General features: G+C 42.4%; 1 protein-coding gene and 1 long non-coding RNA gene across 2 annotated transcripts in view; one reads left to right on the top strand and one right to left on the bottom strand.

Annotated features, from left to right (window-relative positions):
• slc27a6 (solute carrier family 27 member 6) overlaps nt 1–22,157 on the top strand; it is a 76,575-nt gene that overhangs the window by 32,045 nt on the left and 22,373 nt on the right. Inside the window, exons 3-5 of the mRNA XM_043718061.2 lie at nt 1,025–1,183; nt 2,932–3,056; nt 7,992–8,186. Coding sequence (XP_043573996.2) covers nt 1,025–1,183; nt 2,932–3,056; nt 7,992–8,186 — 479 coding nt within the window. The remainder of the gene's footprint in view (nt 1–1,024; nt 1,184–2,931; nt 3,057–7,991; nt 8,187–22,157) is intronic.
• The window catches only part of LOC122563869 (uncharacterized), a 40,655-nt gene continuing 24,159 nt past the window's right edge, over nt 5,662–22,157 (bottom strand). Inside the window, exon 3 of the long non-coding RNA XR_015759390.1 lies at nt 5,662–5,814. This is a non-coding gene — a long non-coding RNA (uncharacterized LOC122563869). The remainder of the gene's footprint in view (nt 5,815–22,157) is intronic.

The following is a 22,157-nucleotide window of genomic DNA, read 5'->3' as shown; positions in this document are numbered from 1 at the left end:
TCCTTCACACTGTCAAGAATCCTGCCTTTAACCCGATAATCACTTCACATTTTTCCAGGTTGAACTCCGTCTGCCACTTCTCAGCCCAGCTCTGCATCAATGTCCCGTTGCAACCTACAACAGACCTCCACATTATCCAAAACTCCACCAACCTTTGTATCATCGGCAAACTTACTAACCCACCCTTCCACTTCCTCATCCAAGTCATTTATAAACTTCACAAAGAGCAGAGGTCCTAAAACCGATCCCTGCAGAACACCATTGGTCACTAAGCTCCAGGCTGAATATTTTCTATCTACTACTACCCTCTGACTTCTATGGGCCAGCCAATTCTGTATCCAGACATCCAACTTTCCCTGTATCCATGCCTCCTTACTTTCTGAATAAGCCTATCATGGGAAACCTTACCAAATGCCTTGCTGAAATCCATATACATCACAATCACTGCTTTACCTTCATCAATATGTTTTGACACATCCTCAAAGAATTCAATAAGGTTTGTGAGGCATGACCTGCCCCTCACAAAGTCTTGCTGACTATCCCTAATCAAGTTATGCTTTTCCAAATAATCATAAATCCTGTCTTTCAGAATCCTGTCCTATAATTTGACCACCAGTGACGTAAGATGGACTGGTCTGCAATTCACAGGGCTATCCCTATTCCATTTCCTGAGCAAAGGAATAACATTTGCCACCTCCAATCCTATGGTGCTACTCCAGTGGACAGTGAGGACAGTGAATACAGTTTCTTTTAAAAATATTTGTATAACCATAACCAAATCTGAACAAATGGAAGTTGAAAACGCATGGAAATTAAAGTCATTTCTGTTAAAATTTGGACATGTTTGTGTTAAAGATGTGCAATGCGTTATATCTATAGACCTTGTCTTCAAGTTAGAAATGTGAAAATCAGTTTTCCCTCATGTTAATTAATATTACCATACTTCAATTGGTTAATTATTTACCATTTCTTTCATGTAAAATTGAATATTTTTTCAACATAATGTAATTTTGGACCTTTTCAGGGTTACCAAAGGCTGCTGTAATCACCCAGCTCCAATCCTTAAGGGCTAGTGCTGGATTTTCAGTGTTTGGAGTCACCAAGGATGACATCATCTATGTTGCACTTCCTTTATATCATGGTGCCGCTTCTCTCTTAGGCATCTGTGGCTGTATTGAGCTTGGTAAGTTTGCTTCTGAACTTCTAATTACTGCCCGACGAAAATGCTGCCACTCGTAACAAGTCAGTCACTATTAGTCTTTTGACTAGGTCATTTCACACAGGTTTATCTGGTGCTGTTGATAACCTAAGAATCGGGTCATAAGAATTTGGGATCTAGTCCTAACTATTTTTCCTTATAAGTTTTATTGATGCTCCCAAGCATGAATAAATTGCAAATAATACAATACTTTTCAGAAGGCCCCTATCTATTCTAATGATTGAGATGAATATTAAAAACCCATAACATTATTGTAGCTTGGATCAAAAGTAAATAAGTTATATAAGAATAGGTCAGTTTTTTAAAAAAAATTGTTGTTTGTGGACCCCCTGCAAATATTGATTTTAACTGAGAGATCTTAGGTCCTAATGTTTCAAGGATCGTTGTACATCTAAGGGCAACTCATTGATCATCAGCAATCCACATAATGGTCTCCAGCCTCACTGACACCTGACATGCTCCAGGTTGGGAGCTTGACATTTTACCCAGTAATGGCATGTTCTCAAAAGGATGGAGTGGATAACAATATGAAATTAAAGTGTGAGTTGACTTTGTTTTCTCTCTGAAGATTTTTGGTCTTGTACCCAATGTAGAACTTTCAGTACTCCTCTTACTGAGGTCGGTTAATCAAACAGGTCAGAGATTAAAAATTCGATCCATGTGTCAGTACACTTAACAAGCAGTTGAGTAATCATTAAAACTGGATAAAGTGAATGTGTGCCCATTGAACAAGGATTGAGCATTTTCAGAAGAAGAAAGGGGAGAAAGTTATGATCTAAAATGATGCCATGAGTTCAAAGTAAAACCTCCAAACCTGAAAAGACAAAGGAGTGGTTAACATTTTGGATTGGACACCTCATCAATGCAGGCAAATAGGAATGAATCTCAAACAAATACAGAAATTGCTGGGAAATTCAGCAGATCTGGCAACATCTGTGGAGAGAAACAGAGTTAACATTTCGGGTCCACTGGCCCTTCATCAGAACAGAGTTGCTGAGTTTTCCCAGCAATTTCTGTTTTTGTTTTTGATTTCCAGCATCTGCAATTTTTTTTAACAATAAGTTTCAAGTTGAACTGCTCATTGGTCTTTTAATGTACTTCTGCTTTCAGTTTGTTGTGCATCAGGGCGGCACGGTGGCACAGTGGTTAGCACTGTTGCCTCACAGCGCCAGAAACTCGGGTTCAATTCCTGACTCAGGCGACTGACTGTGTGGAGTTTGCACATTCTCCCCGTGTCTGTGTGGGTTTCCTCTGGGTGCTCCGGTTTCCTCTCACAGTCCAAAGATGTGCAGGTCAGGTGAATTGGCCATGCTAAATTGCCCGTAGTGTTAGGTAAAGGGGTAAATGTAGGGGTATGGGTGGGTTGCGCTTCGGCGGGTCGGTGTGAACTTGTAGGGCCAACGGGCCTGTTTCCACACTGTAATGTAATCTAATGTCTAATCTAATCTAGTACTTCTTGATTGCTGTAATTTCCCAGCAATATTAGATGAGCCCAAGTATTAGCTTGAAAATTACACAGTGGAATTCTATGGCTATGTCGCTGTATCACCCTGTCCATGTGCATAGTGTGTGTTCTGCTGCTGATGCAAAATCCTTGTTTTGTAATTGTAATTGTCACAGAAGCTCAAGATCAGTGACAGCCTGTGAATGGGGGAGCACGTTTGCTGATACTGTTCAAATGATTGAGAAGTACATTTTTTGCATCCATCTAGGTGCAACATTGGTGCTAAAGAAGAAATTCTCAGCTAGCCAGTTCTGGAATGACTGTCGAAAGTACAATGTTACAGTATTTCAGTATATAGGAGAACTCTGTCGCTACCTGTGCAATCAGCCAAAGGTAATGTTATATGACAGTGCTCGTTTCGAGCTGTAATATTAGCAAGTTTTCCCAACACTGTTTCAATTGTGTTGTTTCATTGGTGAGGGAGGAAATTGAAGCATCTTTGTCATTCCTTTGCCAAAAGAAATCAGAACGTCTCTTTGACTTCTCACTAAGAATAATGTTAATTTAACTCTGATTTTTTTCTAATGTCCATATTCCTAGCAGCAAACAGGTGCTTATCTTTTACTTGGTGACTATTTTCTACTTATGCTTGATATTAAGAGTGTTTTATATTCATTTAAAATGTCTGTTGTAAATATGTCGAACTGACAAACCTGGGTTTTGAATGCTACTCGGGTTTTTAAAGCATTATTGGACTTGGTTATTTTGAAAAATAGTACAATGTGGAAGAATAAGATACCCCAGACTAAAAGGATTGAAGAGTGGCATTGATTGATTAAGTGTTTTGAGAGAAGTTTAAGGTTATACAACAGTTTTGCAATTTTATGTTCAGGGAAAATGCAGGAAGGTCTTACAATGGAAAGATTCAAAATAAATTTGATGTACAGTCACATGGGTGCAATATTGTCCAATATAAGATTAAATGTGGGATTAGGCTGAGTAGAGTTTTCTTTTATTCTTTCATGGAATGTGGACATCATCAATCAGGCCAGCATCTCATGCCCAAACTAATTGCCATGACAAGGTGGTGGAGAGGTGTTGTCCTGAACTGCAGAAATCCAATGCTTTTAGGAAGAGAGTTCCAGGTTCTTAATGCATCACCAGTGAAGGAGCAGCAATGTAGCTCTAAGTCAGAATGGTGTGTGACTTGGAGGGAAACTTCCACATGATAATGTTCCAATCATCCTGCTTCCCTTGCCCTTCATGATGGCTTCGTGGGTGCTCTCCAAGGAGTCTTCGTAAGTGCATCTTGTAGATGGTACACACTGTTGCCACTGTGCATCAATGATGGAGACAGTAAATGTTTAAGGTGATGAATGACATACTGTTTTGTTCTGGAAGGTATACCTTCTTGAGTGTTGTTGAAGCTGCACTTATCCTGACAAGCAGAGGTTATTCAATCACACTCCTGACTTGTGCATTGCAGATAGTGGTCAGATATAAGGTAGTCCAGAAGTGAATTACTCACTGCCAAATTCCCAGCCTTTGACTTACTCTTGTAGTAACAGTATCTATGAAGCTGGGCTAGTTCAGTTTCTGATCAATGGTAACTCCCACAGGATGTGGAAAGAGGAAGATTTGGAAATGGTAATGCCATTGAAAGCCAAGGTAAGATGGTTATGTTCTCTATAGTTGAAGAAGGCCATTGCTTTTTACTGGTATGTCATGAATGTTATTTTCCACTTTTCACCACAAGCCTGAATGTTATCCAGATTTTCCTTCACATCGGCATGGCCTGCTTCACAATCCATGGAGATGCAAATGAACATTGTGCACACATCAGTGAGGATTCCCACTTCTGATCTTAGAATAAAAAGAAGGTCGTAGAGTCATTGAGTCATACAGTGGGGAAACAGACCCTTCAGTCTAACTCGTCCATGTTGTCCAAGTTCCCCAATCTATACCTGTCTCACTTGCCTGGTGAACCTTGCCTATTCATGTACCTGTCCAATGTCTTTTAAATGTTCTAGTTGTACCTGCATTTACCATTTCCTCTGGCAGTCCATTCCAAGTAAGTCCCTAGAAGCCTGGCCTTTTGTCCAAAGATGTTTGCTGCTTTGTGTATGGCTTTTAGTTCCATAATTCTGTTGTGCTGTTCTGGATTTCAGCTTTCACCAGAATTTGGGTAGTTCTTTCCAATGTGAGATTCTTTTTTAATTGTAGCATATCTTTTCTTCTGGGTCAGCGGTGAAGCAGCTGAATATGGTCAGGTCTTGGACACGACGCTGTGGCAAAGTCCGGGGACTAAGATGATTGACCTCTGTCAACCCAAACCATCTTACTTTACAATGACTCCAACAACAGCTGATTCTAAGATGGATAATGCACCTTCTAATCATTATTTTGCCAATTTGACAAGACTTATTGTTATGATCATAAGAATGCTATCATGCAGATTAATATCTTCATTAATTTAAAAGTTACCATATTTAGTAAAACAGAACAAGACTGCTTTAAAACAGAGAGACAATGTTTTTCTTCCTTATGTTACCATTTCTCATTCATCATGACCAAATTAAGGAATTGTAATTTTCGTTCTGTGATCTGAATGGAAATGAAGAATGATGGGACTTGATGGCAGGAATCCATTTGTAATTCAGTGAAATTTCCAACATCGAGGCAATTTCAGCTAAAATTATTGTACCGTGTTGAAAAACTAAAGATTTAAATGAATTATTTGCATTTTGCTTTGTGTATTGAACAAGTATTGATGACCAATCTCTGATCTTCAGTGGAATTTTGAAGTTTGAAAGATGCAGTTTAACATGAATGCTGTCACTAATAGTAATGTCAATGTCAGTTCTTGTAATTTAAGAACAGTTGGCACTAATTGTACAATGGATTACCTGCTAAACAAATGTTGACTACCAAAGACATTCTGCTGAATTGATATTTTATTACCCTTTAAGTTTAACGTTTCAGGGTTAGCTGTATAGGACAATGCAGGTGTCTTCAGGATCCCATTGGATGATTGTTAAAGATGCTGTGGGAGATACAGCTCTTCATCTTCTCAATCATTTTCAGGAAGGAATGTCTGATGATACAATTCTATGATAGCCATTGTCAGGATCTCCCAAGGTGTGCTGTACTTCTGTAATAGCACAGAATTTGTTAATTCAATTCCATTGTCTTCTGATGCAAAATTACATGAAGGAAACAGTAAGATATAGCTCACTAGTCATGTATGGCTGAGGACTTCCTATTGCTTAGGAAGTTGCTGGCACCGACATTCCATGAGAGTGTTAATATCACACTTACTGAATAATGTCAGTGGGACAGCTCTGAAGGTTCAGATTGAATGTAACAATTATCAAAGGATCCTGCTCATCAACAGCTGAGCAGGAAGCGACCACAATGTTTGCAATCTTCGAAACCCACCCCTCAAGGATCTCTTGTTGGAGGTGTATCAGCTCAATAGATGGCTTCAAGGTGACAAAGGCTATCTCCTGCTTCCATGTCTAATGATGTCAATAACTAAGTGAACAGCAGCAAAGAATTCTGACAACAATGGCATGCCTCTACTTAATAAAATTAAAAGTCACACAACACCAGATTGTTGTCCAACAGGTTTATTTGGAAGTTCAAGCTTTTGGAATGCTGCTCCTTCATCAGGTGAAGTGAACTGATGAGGGGACAGCGCTTCAAAAGCTTGTGATTTCAAATAGACCTGTTGGACTGTAATCTGGTGTCGAGTGACTTTTGACCTTGTCTAGATTAGAGTGGTGCTGGAAAAGCACAGCAAGTCAGGCAGCATCCGAGGAGCAGGAAAATCAACATTTCACCTTGTCTACCCCAGTCTAACACCAGCACTTCCACATCATGATGTAATATCATACGGCGATGGTTTTACCTTCATCATTCTCTCAACTTCATTATCCTCTTACTGCTCCTATAGCAGATCTTTAGAAAAGGAAAGTATACACTAAGATGAACAAACCTTATCTCTTTCGGATTAAGATTACATTGATGGAGTAAGGAGCTATAAGGTTGAGCAGTTTGATGTTTTAATGCTAGGGAAATCATACATGTGCTCAATTACCAAACCGATGCTAACCATTTCCCATGGCTGCCTCATAAAAAAGATATTAAGATGAGGGAAGCTCATCCCAGTGACCTTGCTGTGACAGGCTTTAGGCCCCAATTTGTCCCATGGGAAGATAAAAGAATTGAGGGTACAGGTAATTGAGGAATGTATGCCGAGTGACATAGGGAACTCTAAGGAAAAGTGTGGTGATATGAAGCTGATAACATGGAAGAAGATATTTTTGAGTTGTGCATGTGAGTAACTGGAAGAGCTGAATAGCTACAGTGCAAAATACATGAACCAGAAAAAACTCATTGTGGAGATGTTGCTTTAAAACAGTGAAGAGTGTGATACTGAAGGTGGCACAGACAAAAACAGAATGGTGTCAAGTGTGTTACTTTTTCTGCCTTGCTGTTAATGTGAAATTCCTCATGGCATCATTCAGCTGTATTGAAGCTGAAGAAACCATGAAAGAAAAAATCACTTTGGAACTTTTCAGACGTTTGCACTACTGCATTATCATTTTGATTTGGTTACACTCTGTCTTGTAATTCAGTTTAACTGGTGTGTTTCTCTGTTCCACAAACCTGTTTCATGGTAACAGTTTCTTAAAGGAACTGTGACAGAAGGTGTTCCTCTCTGTGGATTTTACTATATTCCTATTTGGAGTTCAAAGCGTTATATACGTTCTTTTATTGCAATTATTAAACAGGTTCCCATTATTTAATGCTTTCGTATTTAAATTGTTCTGTAGTTATGAAGATTTGAGAAGTTTTCAGCATAATGGCAGTAAATTCTAAATCTAGCTAAATATAAGATTAAGATAACATTAAATTTAAACTTGATTTCTTCATTGAACTTTAAAAGCGTCTTGGATTAACTGTAAATTGAAGAGCAGTATAGTCATCCAATTTGTATGTTCCTGACAGATTAACAAATCTCCACATCATGCAGTTTTTGTAAAAGGAATCAATTCTGTTTGTTTATGGTTCAGTCTGTTGGATCATCCTAAAGGATAACATGATATCGTAAACTTATTAAATCACCCTTTTTTAAGAATGACAAGAAGGTAAATTAGTTCAAGAAAAATGGGCATGCCATTACTTTTAAATTCTCCTGAAGCAACGTATTCACTCTTTAGACCAAATAGTAAAATGAAACAAAAACAAAGTGTTAGTTGTGGTATCTTATTTGCAGTTATTTTGTTACAGCCTATTCATTCTTAACTTTTTGTTTGTTTTCAGATTGAAGGAGAGAAGAATCACCAAGTCCGAATGGCTGTAGGAAATGGGATCAGGCCCGAGGTCTGGAAAGAATTTCTCGAGCGATTTGGTGACATTAAGATGTGCGAGTTTTATGGTGCAACAGAAGGAAATATTTTCTTTATGAATTACACAGGGAAGTTGGGAGCTGTGGGACGCATAAACTCCATATATAAAGTGAGTAAAAATGTAGTCACAGATATGAAAGCTGGAATTTCTCTGGGTGACCTGATCAATTCTCTCCTCCTAAGGATGCTAATTATTTTGAGAGCATGGGTCGTTCTGTTATAATGCGCATTTTGTCAATTTGCTGTCATGTGATTGACGAATTGGGGATGCTGTTTCTAAATCGTGAACATAGAACATAGAAAGTACAGCACAGAACAGGCCCTTTGGCCCACGGTGTTGTGCCGAGGATTATGCCTAATCTAAAATAAAATAACCTAACCTATGCACCTCTCAATTCACTGCTGTCCATGTGCATGTCCAGCAGTCGCTTAAATGTCCCCAATGACTCTGTTTCCACCATCACAGCTGGCAACGCATTCCATGCATTCACAACTCTCTGTGTAAAGAACCTACCTCTGACGTCTCCTCTATACCTTTCTCCTAATATCTTAAAATGATGACCCCTCATACCAGTCAATCCTGCCCTGGGGAAGAGTCTCTGGCTATTGACTCTACCCATGCCCCTCATTACCTTGTATGCCTCGATCAGGTCACCTCTCTTCCTCCTTCTCTCCAGCGAGAAAAGTCTGAGCTGAGTCAAACTATCTTCATAAGACAAGCCCTCCAGTCCAGGCAGCATCCTGGTAAACCTTCTTTGCACCCTCTCCAAAGCCTCTGTTCTTCCCTATAGTAGGGCGACCAGAACAGGACACAATATTCCAAGTGTGGTCTCACCAGGGACTTGTAGAGCTGCAGCAAAACCTCGCAGCTCTTAAACTCAATCCCCCTGTTAATGAAAGCCAAAACACCATATGCTTTCTTAACCACCTTATCCACTTGGGCAACTTTGAGGGATCTATGCACTTGAACGCCAAGATCCTTTTGTTCTTCCACACTGCCAAGAATCCTGTCTTTAATCCTATATTCAGCATTCAAGTTCAACCTTCCAAAATGCATCACTTCGCATTTATCCAGGTTGAACTCCATCTGCCATTTCTCAGCCCAGCTCAGTATCCTATGTCACGCTGCAGTCTGCAGTAGCCCTCAATACTATCAACAGCACCTCCAACATTAGTGTCATTGGCAAATTTACTAATCCACCCCCAACCTCCTCATCCAAGTCATTTATAAAAACTACAAAGAGCAGAGGCCCAAGAACAGACCCCTGTGGGACCCCACTCAACACTGACCTCCAGGCAGAATACTTTCCAACTACAACCACCGTCAGCCTTCTGTCAGCCAGCTAATTCTGAATCCAGATAGCCAAATCTCCCTGTATCCCATACTTCCTGACTTTATGAATGAACCTACCATGGGGGAACCTTATCAAGTGCATTGTTGAAGTTCATACAAAAAAATAAAAAAGAAAGCATGGTGGCACAGTGGTTAGCACTGCTGCCTCACAGCGCCAGAGACCTGGGTTCAATTCCCGCCTCAGGCGACTGTCTGTGTGGGGTTTGCACATTCTCCCCGTGTCTGTGTGGGTTTCCTCCGGGTGCTCCGGTTTCCTCCCACAGTCCAAAGATGTGCAGGTCAGGTGAATTGGCCATGCTAAATTGTCCGTAGTGTTAGGTAAGGGGTAAATGTAGGGGTATGGGTGGTTTGCACTTCGGCGGGTCGGTGTGGACTTGTTGGGCCGAAGGGCCTGTTTCCACAATGTAAAGTAATCTAATATACACCACATCCACTGCTCGACCTTCGTCAACCTGTTTTGTCACCTCCTCAAAGAACTCAAATGATTAGTTAGGCATGACCTGCCTCTCACAAAGCCATGCTGACTGCCTTTAATCCCGCTATGCTTTTCTAAATAGTCATAAATCCTGTCCCTCAGAATTCTTTCCAAAACTTTGCTGACCACAAACATAAGACTGACTGGTCTGTAATTGCCAGGGATTTCCCTATTACCCTTCTTGAAAAGAGAAACAACATTCGCCTCCTTCCAATCCTCCGGTCCGACTCCCGTGGAATGTGAGGAAGCAAAGATCTTCGCCAACAGCTTAGCAACCTCCTGTCCCGCTTCCCGGAGCAGCCTGGGATAAACCTGGTCTGGCCCTGGGGACTTATCAATTTTAATGTTTGCCAAAATTTCCAACACAACAACTTCATCAATCCTCATCTGTTCAAGCCTGTATCCCAGCTCCTCAAAGTTTTCATTCACAACAAGGTCCCTTTCCTTGGTGAAAACCGAAGCAAAAAACTCATTTAGGACTTCCCCTATCTGCTCAGACTCCACGCACAAGTTCCCTCCACTATCCGTGATCGGCCCTACCTCCTCCCTGATCATTCTCTTATTCCTCACGTATGAGTAAAATGCCTTTGGATTCTCCCTAATCCTTCCTGCCAAGCCTTTTTCGTGCCCCTTCCTGGCTCTCCTCAGTCCATTTCTGAGTTCCTTTCTCACAAGCATGTATTTAAAACATGTATTGGCTGTAATGCGATTACATCGCCAACACTTTAAGCACTGTTTCTAAAGCACGATTTTTCTATAATGCGGAGTTGTACAAGAATGCATGACAGAAGGCCTGGCTGCAAATCTGATGGTGGCAAATGCTCATCATAGTGAGTGATTTCCATTTTCCAACTATTTGATGTAAAGTCCTCTGCTCTGCTTACCCACCAACCCCTTGTGGCAAGTTTGGTAATGAGGAGAATCTGTTATTTGCAAGATAACTAGAATTCCATTAAATTGTGCCACCTTTTAAGGAGTTACACCTTCTGTTTACTGCTGTTAATGTTCAAGCACTTCAGTGTTTAAATAGAAAATGGCTATCAACTGCAAATAGTGCTGAACAAAAATGAAAAACTAGAAGCAAGGAATTACATTTCAATTATGATTTATCCAAATGTTAAAAAAAAGTATGTCTTAGTTTGGCTGCTGTTCATTTTGTTTCAGCTTTTTGAGGCTACTTGTGACCCGCTTCTATCTATGCAAGAGAACTAAAGAAGCTATATTTGTAAAGTACCCAATCATATCCCAACATACTTTCTATCCAATGGTTACTTACTGAAATTCAATGACTACTGTTGTATACACAACACAAAGCTCAACAGGGTAAGAACAGCTGCTGACATCATGTCATGAAAGATCGCCCAGGAGATTTGAAGGTCCAATTTAATCTCGCAGAGAAGAAAGCAAACAATTGTGGCTAATTACAAAAGTAGAAATCAGTGTTGTTTCTCTCACGCTTGCGAATTTTCCTCAGGAGATAATAGATTAGATAGTTAACAGACTACTCTACTTAGACATGTCAGCAAAACCGTTACACAAGACTGCCTTAACTTGTACTGAGTGCTATATTTTATTCAGTTGTAACCACCTTGGAGGAAGTTGGATCACGATGCAAAGTAAGGCGGGATTGAAATTGCTGATTACAGTTAGGAGACATAGACTTCCAGGAACATTTAATTATGGTAGGGACATGAATTAACTGTGATATTCAGAAGAAATGTAAAGGCACTGGAGACAAATGCAAGAATGAGTGAGAGTTACTGATGAGAATGAGGAGGCCTTGTGAGGGACAGGCTTGCATTCCTGCCTCTGAACCAGAATCTCCCAACAGCGTGGAGATACTCGGTGGCAGGACAGGAAATGTGTGAGCTTTCCCCGCAGGCTCAGGACAGCTGTCCGGGCATGATCCCAAGATGGTCGTGCAACAAATCATAACAAGGAAGAACAAACATGAGTTACTGATGGATAATTTGCAGCAGAAAATAGCAGCTCGTTGACAACTATCCAAGTGTTTCAAGAAATTACTGAACAATATATATGTTATGGTTCAGAATGGAAGTCACTGCACAGAATTAGGTTTGGATAATAGCTATTTAGTTCTGCAAAGTCACTTACCTACTTCAGCCGAGAAAGCAAACAATTGAAATTGTGAAATCACACTCCTGCAAATTGTTTGTAATATTTTAGTTATTTTTCTTAGGCTTGCTTCCTGTTTTGCTCTCTTAGTTAATCCTACCTGTTTATTTTGTGTATTAAACCTGATTTGACTTTATTTCACCCTTTTAACATTCTCACTGTTTTCATGTTAGTATCTGAGAGCTGGGGATTGTTACAGTTTGCCCTGAGGTGTCCGATCTGAGAACATCTCTGACTGTGTGCATCAAAGATGTGAGGTACAACACTGTTGTTTATCATTATTGGCATCACCAAGTAACATTGAGAATCAGAGACAGAATGTTACAGTGTGGAAGCAGGCCATTTAGCCCATCAAGTCCACACTGACAGTGTGAACAGCATCCCACCCAGACCCGATCCCCTAACATATCCCTGTAACTCTGCAATTCCCCATGACTTTTTCACTTAGCCTGCATATCCCTGGACACGATGGGCAACTGAGCATGGCCAATTCATCAAACCTGCATGTCTTTGAACAATGGGAGGAAACCAGAGCACCCAGAGGAAAACCCCACAGACACGGGGAGAATGTGCAAACTTCACACAAACAGACGCCTGAGGGTGGAATCGAAACTGAGTCTCTGGTGCTAACCACTGAGCCACTGTGCTGCTCATTCAGCCATGAATAAATGTGGAATCCCACAAGAACGCAGTGTAGTTCACCAGAATCTATGGCCTGGATGTTAGTGGGGTTGGGTTGCATAGGTGTGGTGGCCTATGGGGTGATGTGAAATTTTCAATTTTGCTTTTTTTTTGCATTACCATGGTCAACTGGTCATATGAAGGTGTCAGGAAAGTTGGACAGCCTGGGGATATTTTAGGATTTATGTTTCACATTTTTAAATGTTTGCATTGTTAGTTTCTTTGTTGACTGCCTGTAGCTTTAAGTAAATTGGTGTCCATTCACTGTGGACTTGTTAGCTCTGCTGCTGTTATTGTTTCTTCAAACTTAACTTACAACTAATGCTGTGGCATGAAAATAATGTGAACCCGTCACAGCTGAATCACCTAATGGCAAGCGAATAATGTGTATTTCATTCTTCCAATTGTAGCAGGAATGAGTTGAGTATTGTGTTTTATGGCAGGGAATTATAAAGCAGTTATTGTTCACAGCTGTTTGCTTCACCTTGTGCTCTGCTCCCTGATGTTGGCTCAAGACTGAAACTGAGACAAATGTTCTTTTTGGAGAAGATTTTACAAGCATTCAGTTGAATTTTCAGTGAGGGCAGGCTGTGACTGGGGCTGGGAGGACCCAGGGGGAGTTCAAACGGAGAAACAGGCCACTGCCTCAGTTACGTTTTCCATTATTGTCTTTGACCAAAAGAAATGGGAGTGAATGCAGAGCTGGCCTGGGTCCTGAGGACAGAAATCTCATCCAGTACATTAATGGTCCGAGAAGACAACTCACTAGTGATTGTAATGAGATCATCTAGGTGGACTTCATAGAATATGAGTTCCCTGATTGGGGCTGTTAATCTGGTCCAATCAAGGAGCCCTGGCTGACATATAAAAAGGGTGAGTGTCAGGGTTACTGACACACTGATGTCTGACTCTGTATGAGGCAGTGCTGTAGTCAATCATTGTTCCTGAAGAAGGGTTACACCTGAAACGTTGATTTCTTCACCTCCTGCTGTTGCCTGGCTTGCTGTGTTCTTCCAGCCTCCTGCCTGTCTACGTGTGAAAATAAAGACATACTTGGTGATGGGATTCCAATCTCAGTGCAGTTATTTCAGTTGCGATGGGATGGAAAGCTATCAGTTTTGCTTGGCAATTCAAAAACCAGGGAAATCTGTATCAGGGTTTTTAACGAGGTTAAGACAACTGGCAGAAGCTTTTAAATTTGTTTTAACCCTGACTGAGATGCTGAGACCATCTGGTATATGGGATTAATTATGTAACAATGAAAAAACGCTTGCTACCTGAGGCTGAGCTGGACTTCTACAGGCGCTACAACTGACTTTATCATTGGAAAACACAGCAATTTGGGGAACACCGCTTTTTGTTTTATGCACGTGTCAGCCTTACTTTGGTTGTGGGTAAAGTGTTGGAAAGGGTTTTAAGAGATAGGATGCATAATCATCCAGGAAGGAATAAATTGATTAGGGATAGTTCAACATGGTTTTGTGAAGGGTAGGTCATGCCTCACAAATGTTATTGAGTTCTTTGAGAAGGTGACCAAACAGGTGGATGAGGGTAAAGTGGTTGATGTGGCGTGTATGGATTTCAGTAAGGTGTTTGATAAGGTTCCCCATGGTAGGCTATTGCACAAAATATAGAGTCATGGGATTGAGGGTGATTTAGCGGTTTGGATTAGAAATTGGCTAGCTGTAAGAAGACAGAGGGAGTTGGTAGATGGGAAATATTCATCCTGGAGTTCAGTTACGAGTGGTGTACTGCACGGATCTGTTTTTGGTCCACTGATGTTTGTCAGCTTTTATAAATGACCTGAATGAGGGTATAGAAGGATGGATTAGTAAATTTGTGGATGACAGTAAGTTCGGTGGAGTTGTGGACAGTGACGAAGGATGTTGTAGATTACAGAGAGACATAGATAAGCGGCAGAGCTGGGCTGAGAGGTGGCAAATGGAGTTTAATGTGGAAAAATGTGAGATGATTCACTTTGGAAGGAGTAACAGAAATGCAGAGTACTGGGCCAATGATAAGATTCTTCGTAGCATAGATAATCAGAGAGATAGAGTCATAGAGTCATAGAGATGTACAGCATGGAAACAGACCCTTCGGTCCAACCCGTCCATGCCGACCAGATATCCCAACCTAGTCTTGTCCCACCTGCCAGCACCCGGCCCATATCGCTCCAAACCCTTCCTATTCATATACCCATCCAAATGCCTCTTAAATGTTGCAATTGTACCAGTCTCCACCACTTCCTATGGCAGCTCATTCCATTCACCTACCACCTTCTGCGTGAAAACGTTGCCCCTTAGGTCTCTTTTATATCTTTCTCCTCTCACCCGAAACCTTTGCCCTCTAGTTCTGGACTCCCTGACCCCAGGGAAAAGACTTTGTTCATTTACCCTATCCATGCCCCTCATGATTTTGTAAACCTCTATAAAGTCACTCCTCAGCCTCCAATGCTCCAGGGAAAACAGCCCCAGCCTGTTCAGCCTCTTCCTATAGCTCAAATCTTCCAACCCTGGCACCATCCTTGTAAATCTTTTCTGAACCCTTTCAAGTTTCACAATATCTTTCCGATAGGAAGGAGACCAGAATTGTAAAGGAAAGCATATCAAACGCCTTCTTCACTATCCTATCTACCTGCGACTCCACTTTCAAGGAGCTATGAACCTGCACTCCAAGGTCTCTTTGTTCAGCAACACTCCCTAGGACCTTACCATTAAGTGTAGAAGTCCTGCTAAGATTTGCTTTCCCAAGATTTGCTTTCCTCACATTTATCTGAATTAAACTCCATCTGCCACTTCTCAGCCAATTGGCCCATCTGGTCCAGATCCTGTTGTAATCTGAGGTAACTCTCTTCGCTGTCCACTACACCTCCAATTTTGGTGTCATCTGCAAACTTACTAACTGTACTTCTTACACTCGCATCCAAATCATTTATCTAAATGACAAAAAGTAGAGGGATCTAACCTTGCTAATCAGTCTCCCATGGGGAATCTTGTCGAACGCCTTACTGAAGTCCATATAGATCACATCTCCTGCTCTGCCCTCATCAATCCTCTTTGTTATTTCTTCAAAAAAGTCAATCAAGTTTGTGAGACATGATTTCCCACTCACAAAGCCATGTTGACTATCCCTATTCAATCCTTGCCTTTCCAAATACATGTACATCCTGTCCCTCAGGATTTCCTCCAACAACTTGCCCACCACCGAGGTCAGGCTCACTAGTCTATAGTTCCCTGGTTTGTCTTTACCACCCTTCTTAAACAGTGGCACCACATTTGCAACCTCCAGTCTTCCGGCACCTCACCTGTGACTATTGATGATACAAATATCTCAGCAAGAGGCCCAGCAATCACTTCTTTAGCTTCCCACAGAGATCTCGGGTACACCTGATCAGGTCCTGGGGATTTATCCACCCTTAACCGTTTCAAGACATTCAGCACTTCTTTCTCTGTAATCTGGACATTTTGCAAGATGTCACCATCTATTTCCCTACAGTCTATATCTTCCATATCCTTGTCCACAGTAAATACTGACGCAAAATATTCATTTAGTATCTCCCCCATTTTCTGTGGCTCCACACAAAGGCCACCTTGCTGATCTTTGAGGGGCCCTATTCTCTCCCTAGTTACTCTTTTGTCCGTAATGTATTTGTAAAAACCCTTTGGATTCTCCTTAATTCTGTTTGCCAAAGCTATCTCATGTCCCCGTTTTGCCCTCCTGATTTCCCTCTGAAGTAAACTTCTACTTCCTTTATACTCTTCTAAGGATTCACTCGATCTGTCCTGTCTGTACCTGACATATGCTTCCTTCTTTTTCTTAACCAAACCCTCAATTTCTTTAGTCATCCAGCATTCCCTATACCTACCAGCCTTTCCTTTCACCCTGACAGGAATGTACTGTCTCTGGATTCTGGTTATCTCATTTCTGAAGGCTTCCCATTTTCCAGCCATCCCTTTACCTGCGAACATCTGCCTTCAATCAGCCTTCGAAATTTCTTGCCTAATACTGTCAAAATTGGCCTTTCTCTAATTTAGAACTTCAACTTTTAGATCTGGTCTATCCTTTTCCAACGCTATTTTAAAACGAATAGAATTATGGTCGCTGGCCCCAAAGTGCTCCCCCACTGACACCTCTGTCACCTGCCCTGCCTTATTTCCCAAGAGTAGGTCAAGTTTTGCACCTTCTCTAGTAGGTACATCCACATACTGAATCAGAAAATTGTGTTGTACACACTTAAGAAATTCCTCTCCATCTAAACCTTTCACACTATGGCAGTCCCAGTCTGTGTTTGGAAAGTTAAAATCCCCTACCATAACCACCCTATTATTCTTACAGATAGCTGAGATCTCCTTACAAGTTTGTTTCTCAATTTCCCTCTGACTATTAGTGGGTCTATAATACAATCCCAATAAGATGATCATCCCTTTCTAATTTCTCAGTTCCACCCAAATAACTTCCCTGGATGTATTTCCGGGAATACCCTCCCTCAGCACAGCTGTAATCCTATCCCTTATCAAAAATGCCACTCCCCCTCCTCTCTTGCCTCCCTTTCTATCCTTCCTGGAACATTAAGCTGCCAGTCCTGCCCATCCCTGAGCCATGTTTCTGTAATTGCTATGATATCCCAGTCCCATGTTCCTAACCATGCCCTGAGTTCATCCGCCTTCCCTGTTAGGCCCTTTGCATTGAAATAAGTGCAGTTTAATTTATTAGTCCTACCTTGTCCCTGCCTGCCCTGACTGTTTGACTCACTTCTTTTCTCAACTGTACCAGTCTCAGATTGATCTCTTTCCTCACTATCACCCTGGGTCCCACCCCCCCCGGGTACTACCCCCCACCTTACTAGTTTAAATCCTCCTGAGCAGTTCTAGCAAATTTCCCTGCCAGTATGTTAGTCCCCTTCTAATTTAGGTGCAATCTGTCCTTCTTGTACAGGTGACTTCTACCCCAAAAGAGATTCCAATGATCCAAAAATGTGAATCCTTCTCCCATACACCAGCTCCTCAGCCATGCATTCATCTGCTTTATCTTCCTATTCCTGCCCTCGCTAACTTGTAGCACCGGGAGTAATCCAGATATTACTACTCTTGAGGACCTCCTTTTTAAATTTCTGCCTAACTCTCTGTAATCTCCCTTCAGAATCTCAACATTTTCCCTTCCTATATCATTGGTTCCAATGTGGACAATGACCTCCTGCTGGCCTCTCTCCTCCGTGAGAACATTCTGCACCCTCTCAGAGATATCCTTGAGCCTGGTACCAGGGAAGCAACACACTATTCTGCTTTTTCTCTGCTGGCCACAGAAACGTCTGTCTGTACCTCTGACTACAGAATCCCCTAACACAATTGATCTCTTGGAAGCTGACGTACCCCTTGTTGCATTAGAGCCAGTCTCAATACCAGAAACTTGGCTGTTCATGCTATGTTCCCCTGAGAATCCATCACCCCCTATATTTTCCAAAACAGCATACCTGTTTGAAATGTGTATTTCCACAAAAGATTCCTGCCCTAGGTGCCTACCTCTCTTACCCTTCCTGGAGTTAACCCATCTATGTGACTGTATCTGAGACTCTCCGTGTCCAGGCACATAGATCCTTGAAAGTTACCACCCGGGTTGTTAGGGTTGTTAAGAAGGCAGACGGTGTGTTAACTTTTATTAGTAGAGGGCTTGGATTTCGGAGCCATGAGGTCATGCTGCAGCTATACAAAACTCTGGTGCGGCCGCACTTGGAGTATTGTGTACTGGTCACCGCATTATAAGAAGGATGTGGAAGCTTTGGAAAGGGTTCAGAGGAGATTTACTAGGATGTTGCCTGGTATGGAGGGAAAGTCTTACCAGGAAAGGCTGAGGGACTTGAGGCTGTTTTCATTGGTGACAAAAAGGTTGAGGGTGACTTAATTGAGACGTATAAGATAATCAGAGAGTTAGATTGGGTGGACAGGGAGAGTCTTTTTCCTCAGATGACAATGGTTAGCACGAGGGGCGAGGGGACATAGCTTTAAATTAAGGGGTGATTGATGGAGGACAGATGTCAGAGGTAGTTTCCTTACTCAGAGTGTAGTAGTGGCATGGAATGCACTGGTGGTGGACTCACCAACTTTCAGGGCATTTAAAAAGTCATTGGATAGGCATATGGATGAGAATGGAATAGCATAGGTTAGATGGGCTTCAGACTGGTTTCACATGTCGGCACAGCACGAGGGTCGAAGGGCATGAACTGCGCTGTCATGTTCTATGTTCTCATTTGTAGGACATGGGCATTGCTGGCTGGGCCAACATTTATTGCCCGTCCCTAGTTGTCCTTTGAGAAGGTGCTGTTGAGCTGTCTTTTTGAACTGCTGCAGTCCACCTGCAATAGGTTGACCCACAATGATCTTAGGGAGGGAATTTCAGGATTTTGACCCAGTGACAGTGAAGGAACAGTGATATATTTCCAAGTCAGGATGGTGAGTGGCTTGGAGGGGAACTTGAAGTTGGTGGTGTTCCATGTATCTGCTGCCCTTCTAGATGGAAGTCGTCATGGGTTGGAAAGTGCTGTCTGAAGATCTTTGATAAATTTCTGCAGTGCATCTTTTCGATAGTACACACTGTTGCTACTGAGCATTGGTGGTGGAGGGAATGAATGCTTCTGGATGTAGTACCAATCAAGTGTGGGCTGCTTCGTCCTGGATGGTGTCAAGCTTGTTGAATGTTGTTGGAGCTGCACCCATCCAGGCAAACGGGGAGTGTTCCATCACAATCCTGACTTGAGCCTTGTGGATGGTGGACAGGCTTTGGGGAGTTGGGAGGTGAGTTATTTGCTATGGTGTTCCTAGCCTCTGACCTGCTCTTGTAGCCACTAAATTTATGTGGTGAGATCAGTTGAGTTTCTCCTCAATGATAACTCCGAGGATGTTGATAGTAGGGGATTCAGTGATGATAACACCATTGAATGCCAAGAGGCAGTGGTTAGATTGTCTCTTATTGGTGATGGTCATAGCCTGGCATTAGTGTGACGTGAACGTTACTTGCCACTTGTCAGCCCAAGCCTGGATATTGCATTGGGCTGTTTCAGTATCTGAGGAGTTGTGAATAGTGTGGAACATTCTGCAATCATCAGCGAACATCCCCACTTCTGACCTTATGCTGGAGGGAGTGTCATTGATGAAGCAGCTGAAGCTGGTTGAGCCTAGGACACTACCCTGAGGAACTCCTGTAGAGATGTCCTAGAGCTGAGATGACTGACCTCCAACAACCACAAAATCTTCCTTTGTGTCAGGTATGACTCTAACCAGTGGAGAGTTGTCCCCCTGATACCCATTGATTCCAGTTTAGCTAGGGCTCTTTGATGCCACACTCAGTCAAATACAGCCTTGGTGTCAAAGGCTGTCACTCTCCCCTCCCCTCTGGCATTCAGCGCTTCTGTCCATGTTTGAACCAAGACTGTAATTAGGTCAGGAGCTAAGTGACCCTGGGGGAACCCAAACTGGGCGTCACTGAGCAGGTTATTGCTGAGCAGTGCTGCTTGGTAGCACTGTTAATGACACCTTCCATCACATTACTGATGATTGAGAGTAGACTGATTGGATGGTATTTGGGTGGGTTGGATTTGTCCTGCTTTTTATACAGGACATACCTGGGCAATTTTCCACATTGTTGGGTAGATGCCAGTGTTGTAACTGTATTGGAAGAGCTTGGCTAGGGGCGTGGCCAGTACTGGAGCACACATCTTCAGTACAATTGCTGGAGTGTTATCAGTGCCCATTGCCTTGGCAGTGTCTAGTGTCTCCAACCATTTCTTGATATCACGTGGAGTGAATTGAATTGGCTGAAGACTGGTCTCTGTGATGCTGGGGACCACTGGAGGAGGCCAAGGTCGATCGCCCACTCGACACTTCTAGCTGAAGATTGTTGCAAAAGCTTCAGCCTTCTCTTTTGCCCTGATGTGCAGGGCTCTTAAATCATTGAGGATGGGGATATTTGTGGAGCCTCCTCCTTCAGTGAGTTGTTTAATTGTCCAAATCCATTCACGACTGGATGTGGCAGGACTGCCTAGCTTAGATCTGATCCATTGGTTGTGGAATCGCTTAGCTCTGTCTATCACTTGCTGTGTATGCTGTTTGATATGCAAATAGTCTTGTTTGGTGGCTTCACCAGGTTGACACATTATCTTCAGGTATGCCGGCTGCTGCTCCCAGTATGCCCTCCTGCACTCTCCATTGAACCAGGGTTGATCCCCTGCCTTGACAGGAATGGTTGAGTGAGGGATATAACAGGCCATGAGGTTACAGATCGTGGTAGAGTACAATTCTGCACAAGTGCAATTACTTAGCTTCACTCAAGACAAACCCTGAACAGATGGACTCTAGGTCAGCCCACAGCAAAACCCTAAAACAAAGCCAAGCCTGAGCCAAATGGTTAAAATTTCCTTTAAGATTCAGGCCGACGAACCATTGCATTGGTTGCTGGTGTGTGCATTAAAAGAGTCCCACTAGATTCTCAACTGAGGCTGGTGCCCAGGAGAGTGCACATGCTGGACAGGCCACCTACAGCTGGTTTGGAACAGTTACATTGCTTAGCAACACCCAAATCAGAACCAATCAAAATAAATGTCTGGTTAAATGATCATGCAATTCTAATGGAGGTCAAACCAATGTAGCCATATCAGTGATCACAGAACCCATTTTGAATAAAATCTACTCTATCTCGCCCTTAATATTGTGTAAGACCTCGGCGAGAATAAGGACCTATACCAGAGAACCTTTGCAGATTGAGGGTACAACTTTGGTTCTGGTCTCCTATGAGAGGCAGTTGGTTCAATTCCCACTGATTGTAGTAAAAGGCTAAGGCCCGAGCTTGAGCGACATTGGTTCAGAAAGATTGACCTTGATTGGCTCAACATTTTTCAATTAGAAACTTGCTGCTTGAGTGAAGTCCTAACTAAGTACCCGGTAGGTGTTCAGGAAGGTCTAGGGACTATCAGAGGAACCAGGGCCACCTTGCACATTGACCAGGAAGCAATTCCATGATTCTGCAAGGCCCGCCCCCCAGTGCCATTTACCTTACAGGCAAAAGTAGAGGCAGAAATCAGGAGGCTGGAAAGTGACGGGATCAGAGCTGAAAATATGTTGCTGGAAAATCGACGTTTCGGGCATGAGCCCTTCTTCAGGAAGCCCTGAAGAAGGGCTCATGCCCGAAACGTCGATTCTCCTGCTCCTTGGATGCTGCCTGACCTGCTGTGCTTTTCCAGCAACACATTTTCAGCTCTGATCTCCAGCATCTGCAGTCCTCACTTTCTCCTCAAAGTGACGGGATCATCAAACCAACCAGTGTGCGGAATGGCCAGCACTGGCCATACTGATTACGAAACCTGATGGGTCAGTTCACTTTTGTGGGGGTTTTAAACAAATGCAGCAGTTGGATAAATACCCAATCCCTCACATAGAGGACTCACA

This window comes from Chiloscyllium plagiosum, unplaced genomic scaffold (assembly GCF_037043375.1).
Source record: "Chiloscyllium plagiosum isolate Xiang-an unplaced genomic scaffold, Cpla_swu_hap1 HiC_scaffold_2, whole genome shotgun sequence".
NCBI lineage: Eukaryota > Metazoa > Chordata > Chondrichthyes > Orectolobiformes > Hemiscylliidae > Chiloscyllium > Chiloscyllium plagiosum.
Note: the sequence above shows the minus strand (reverse complement) of the source record. Positions and strands in the feature narration are given on the sequence as shown.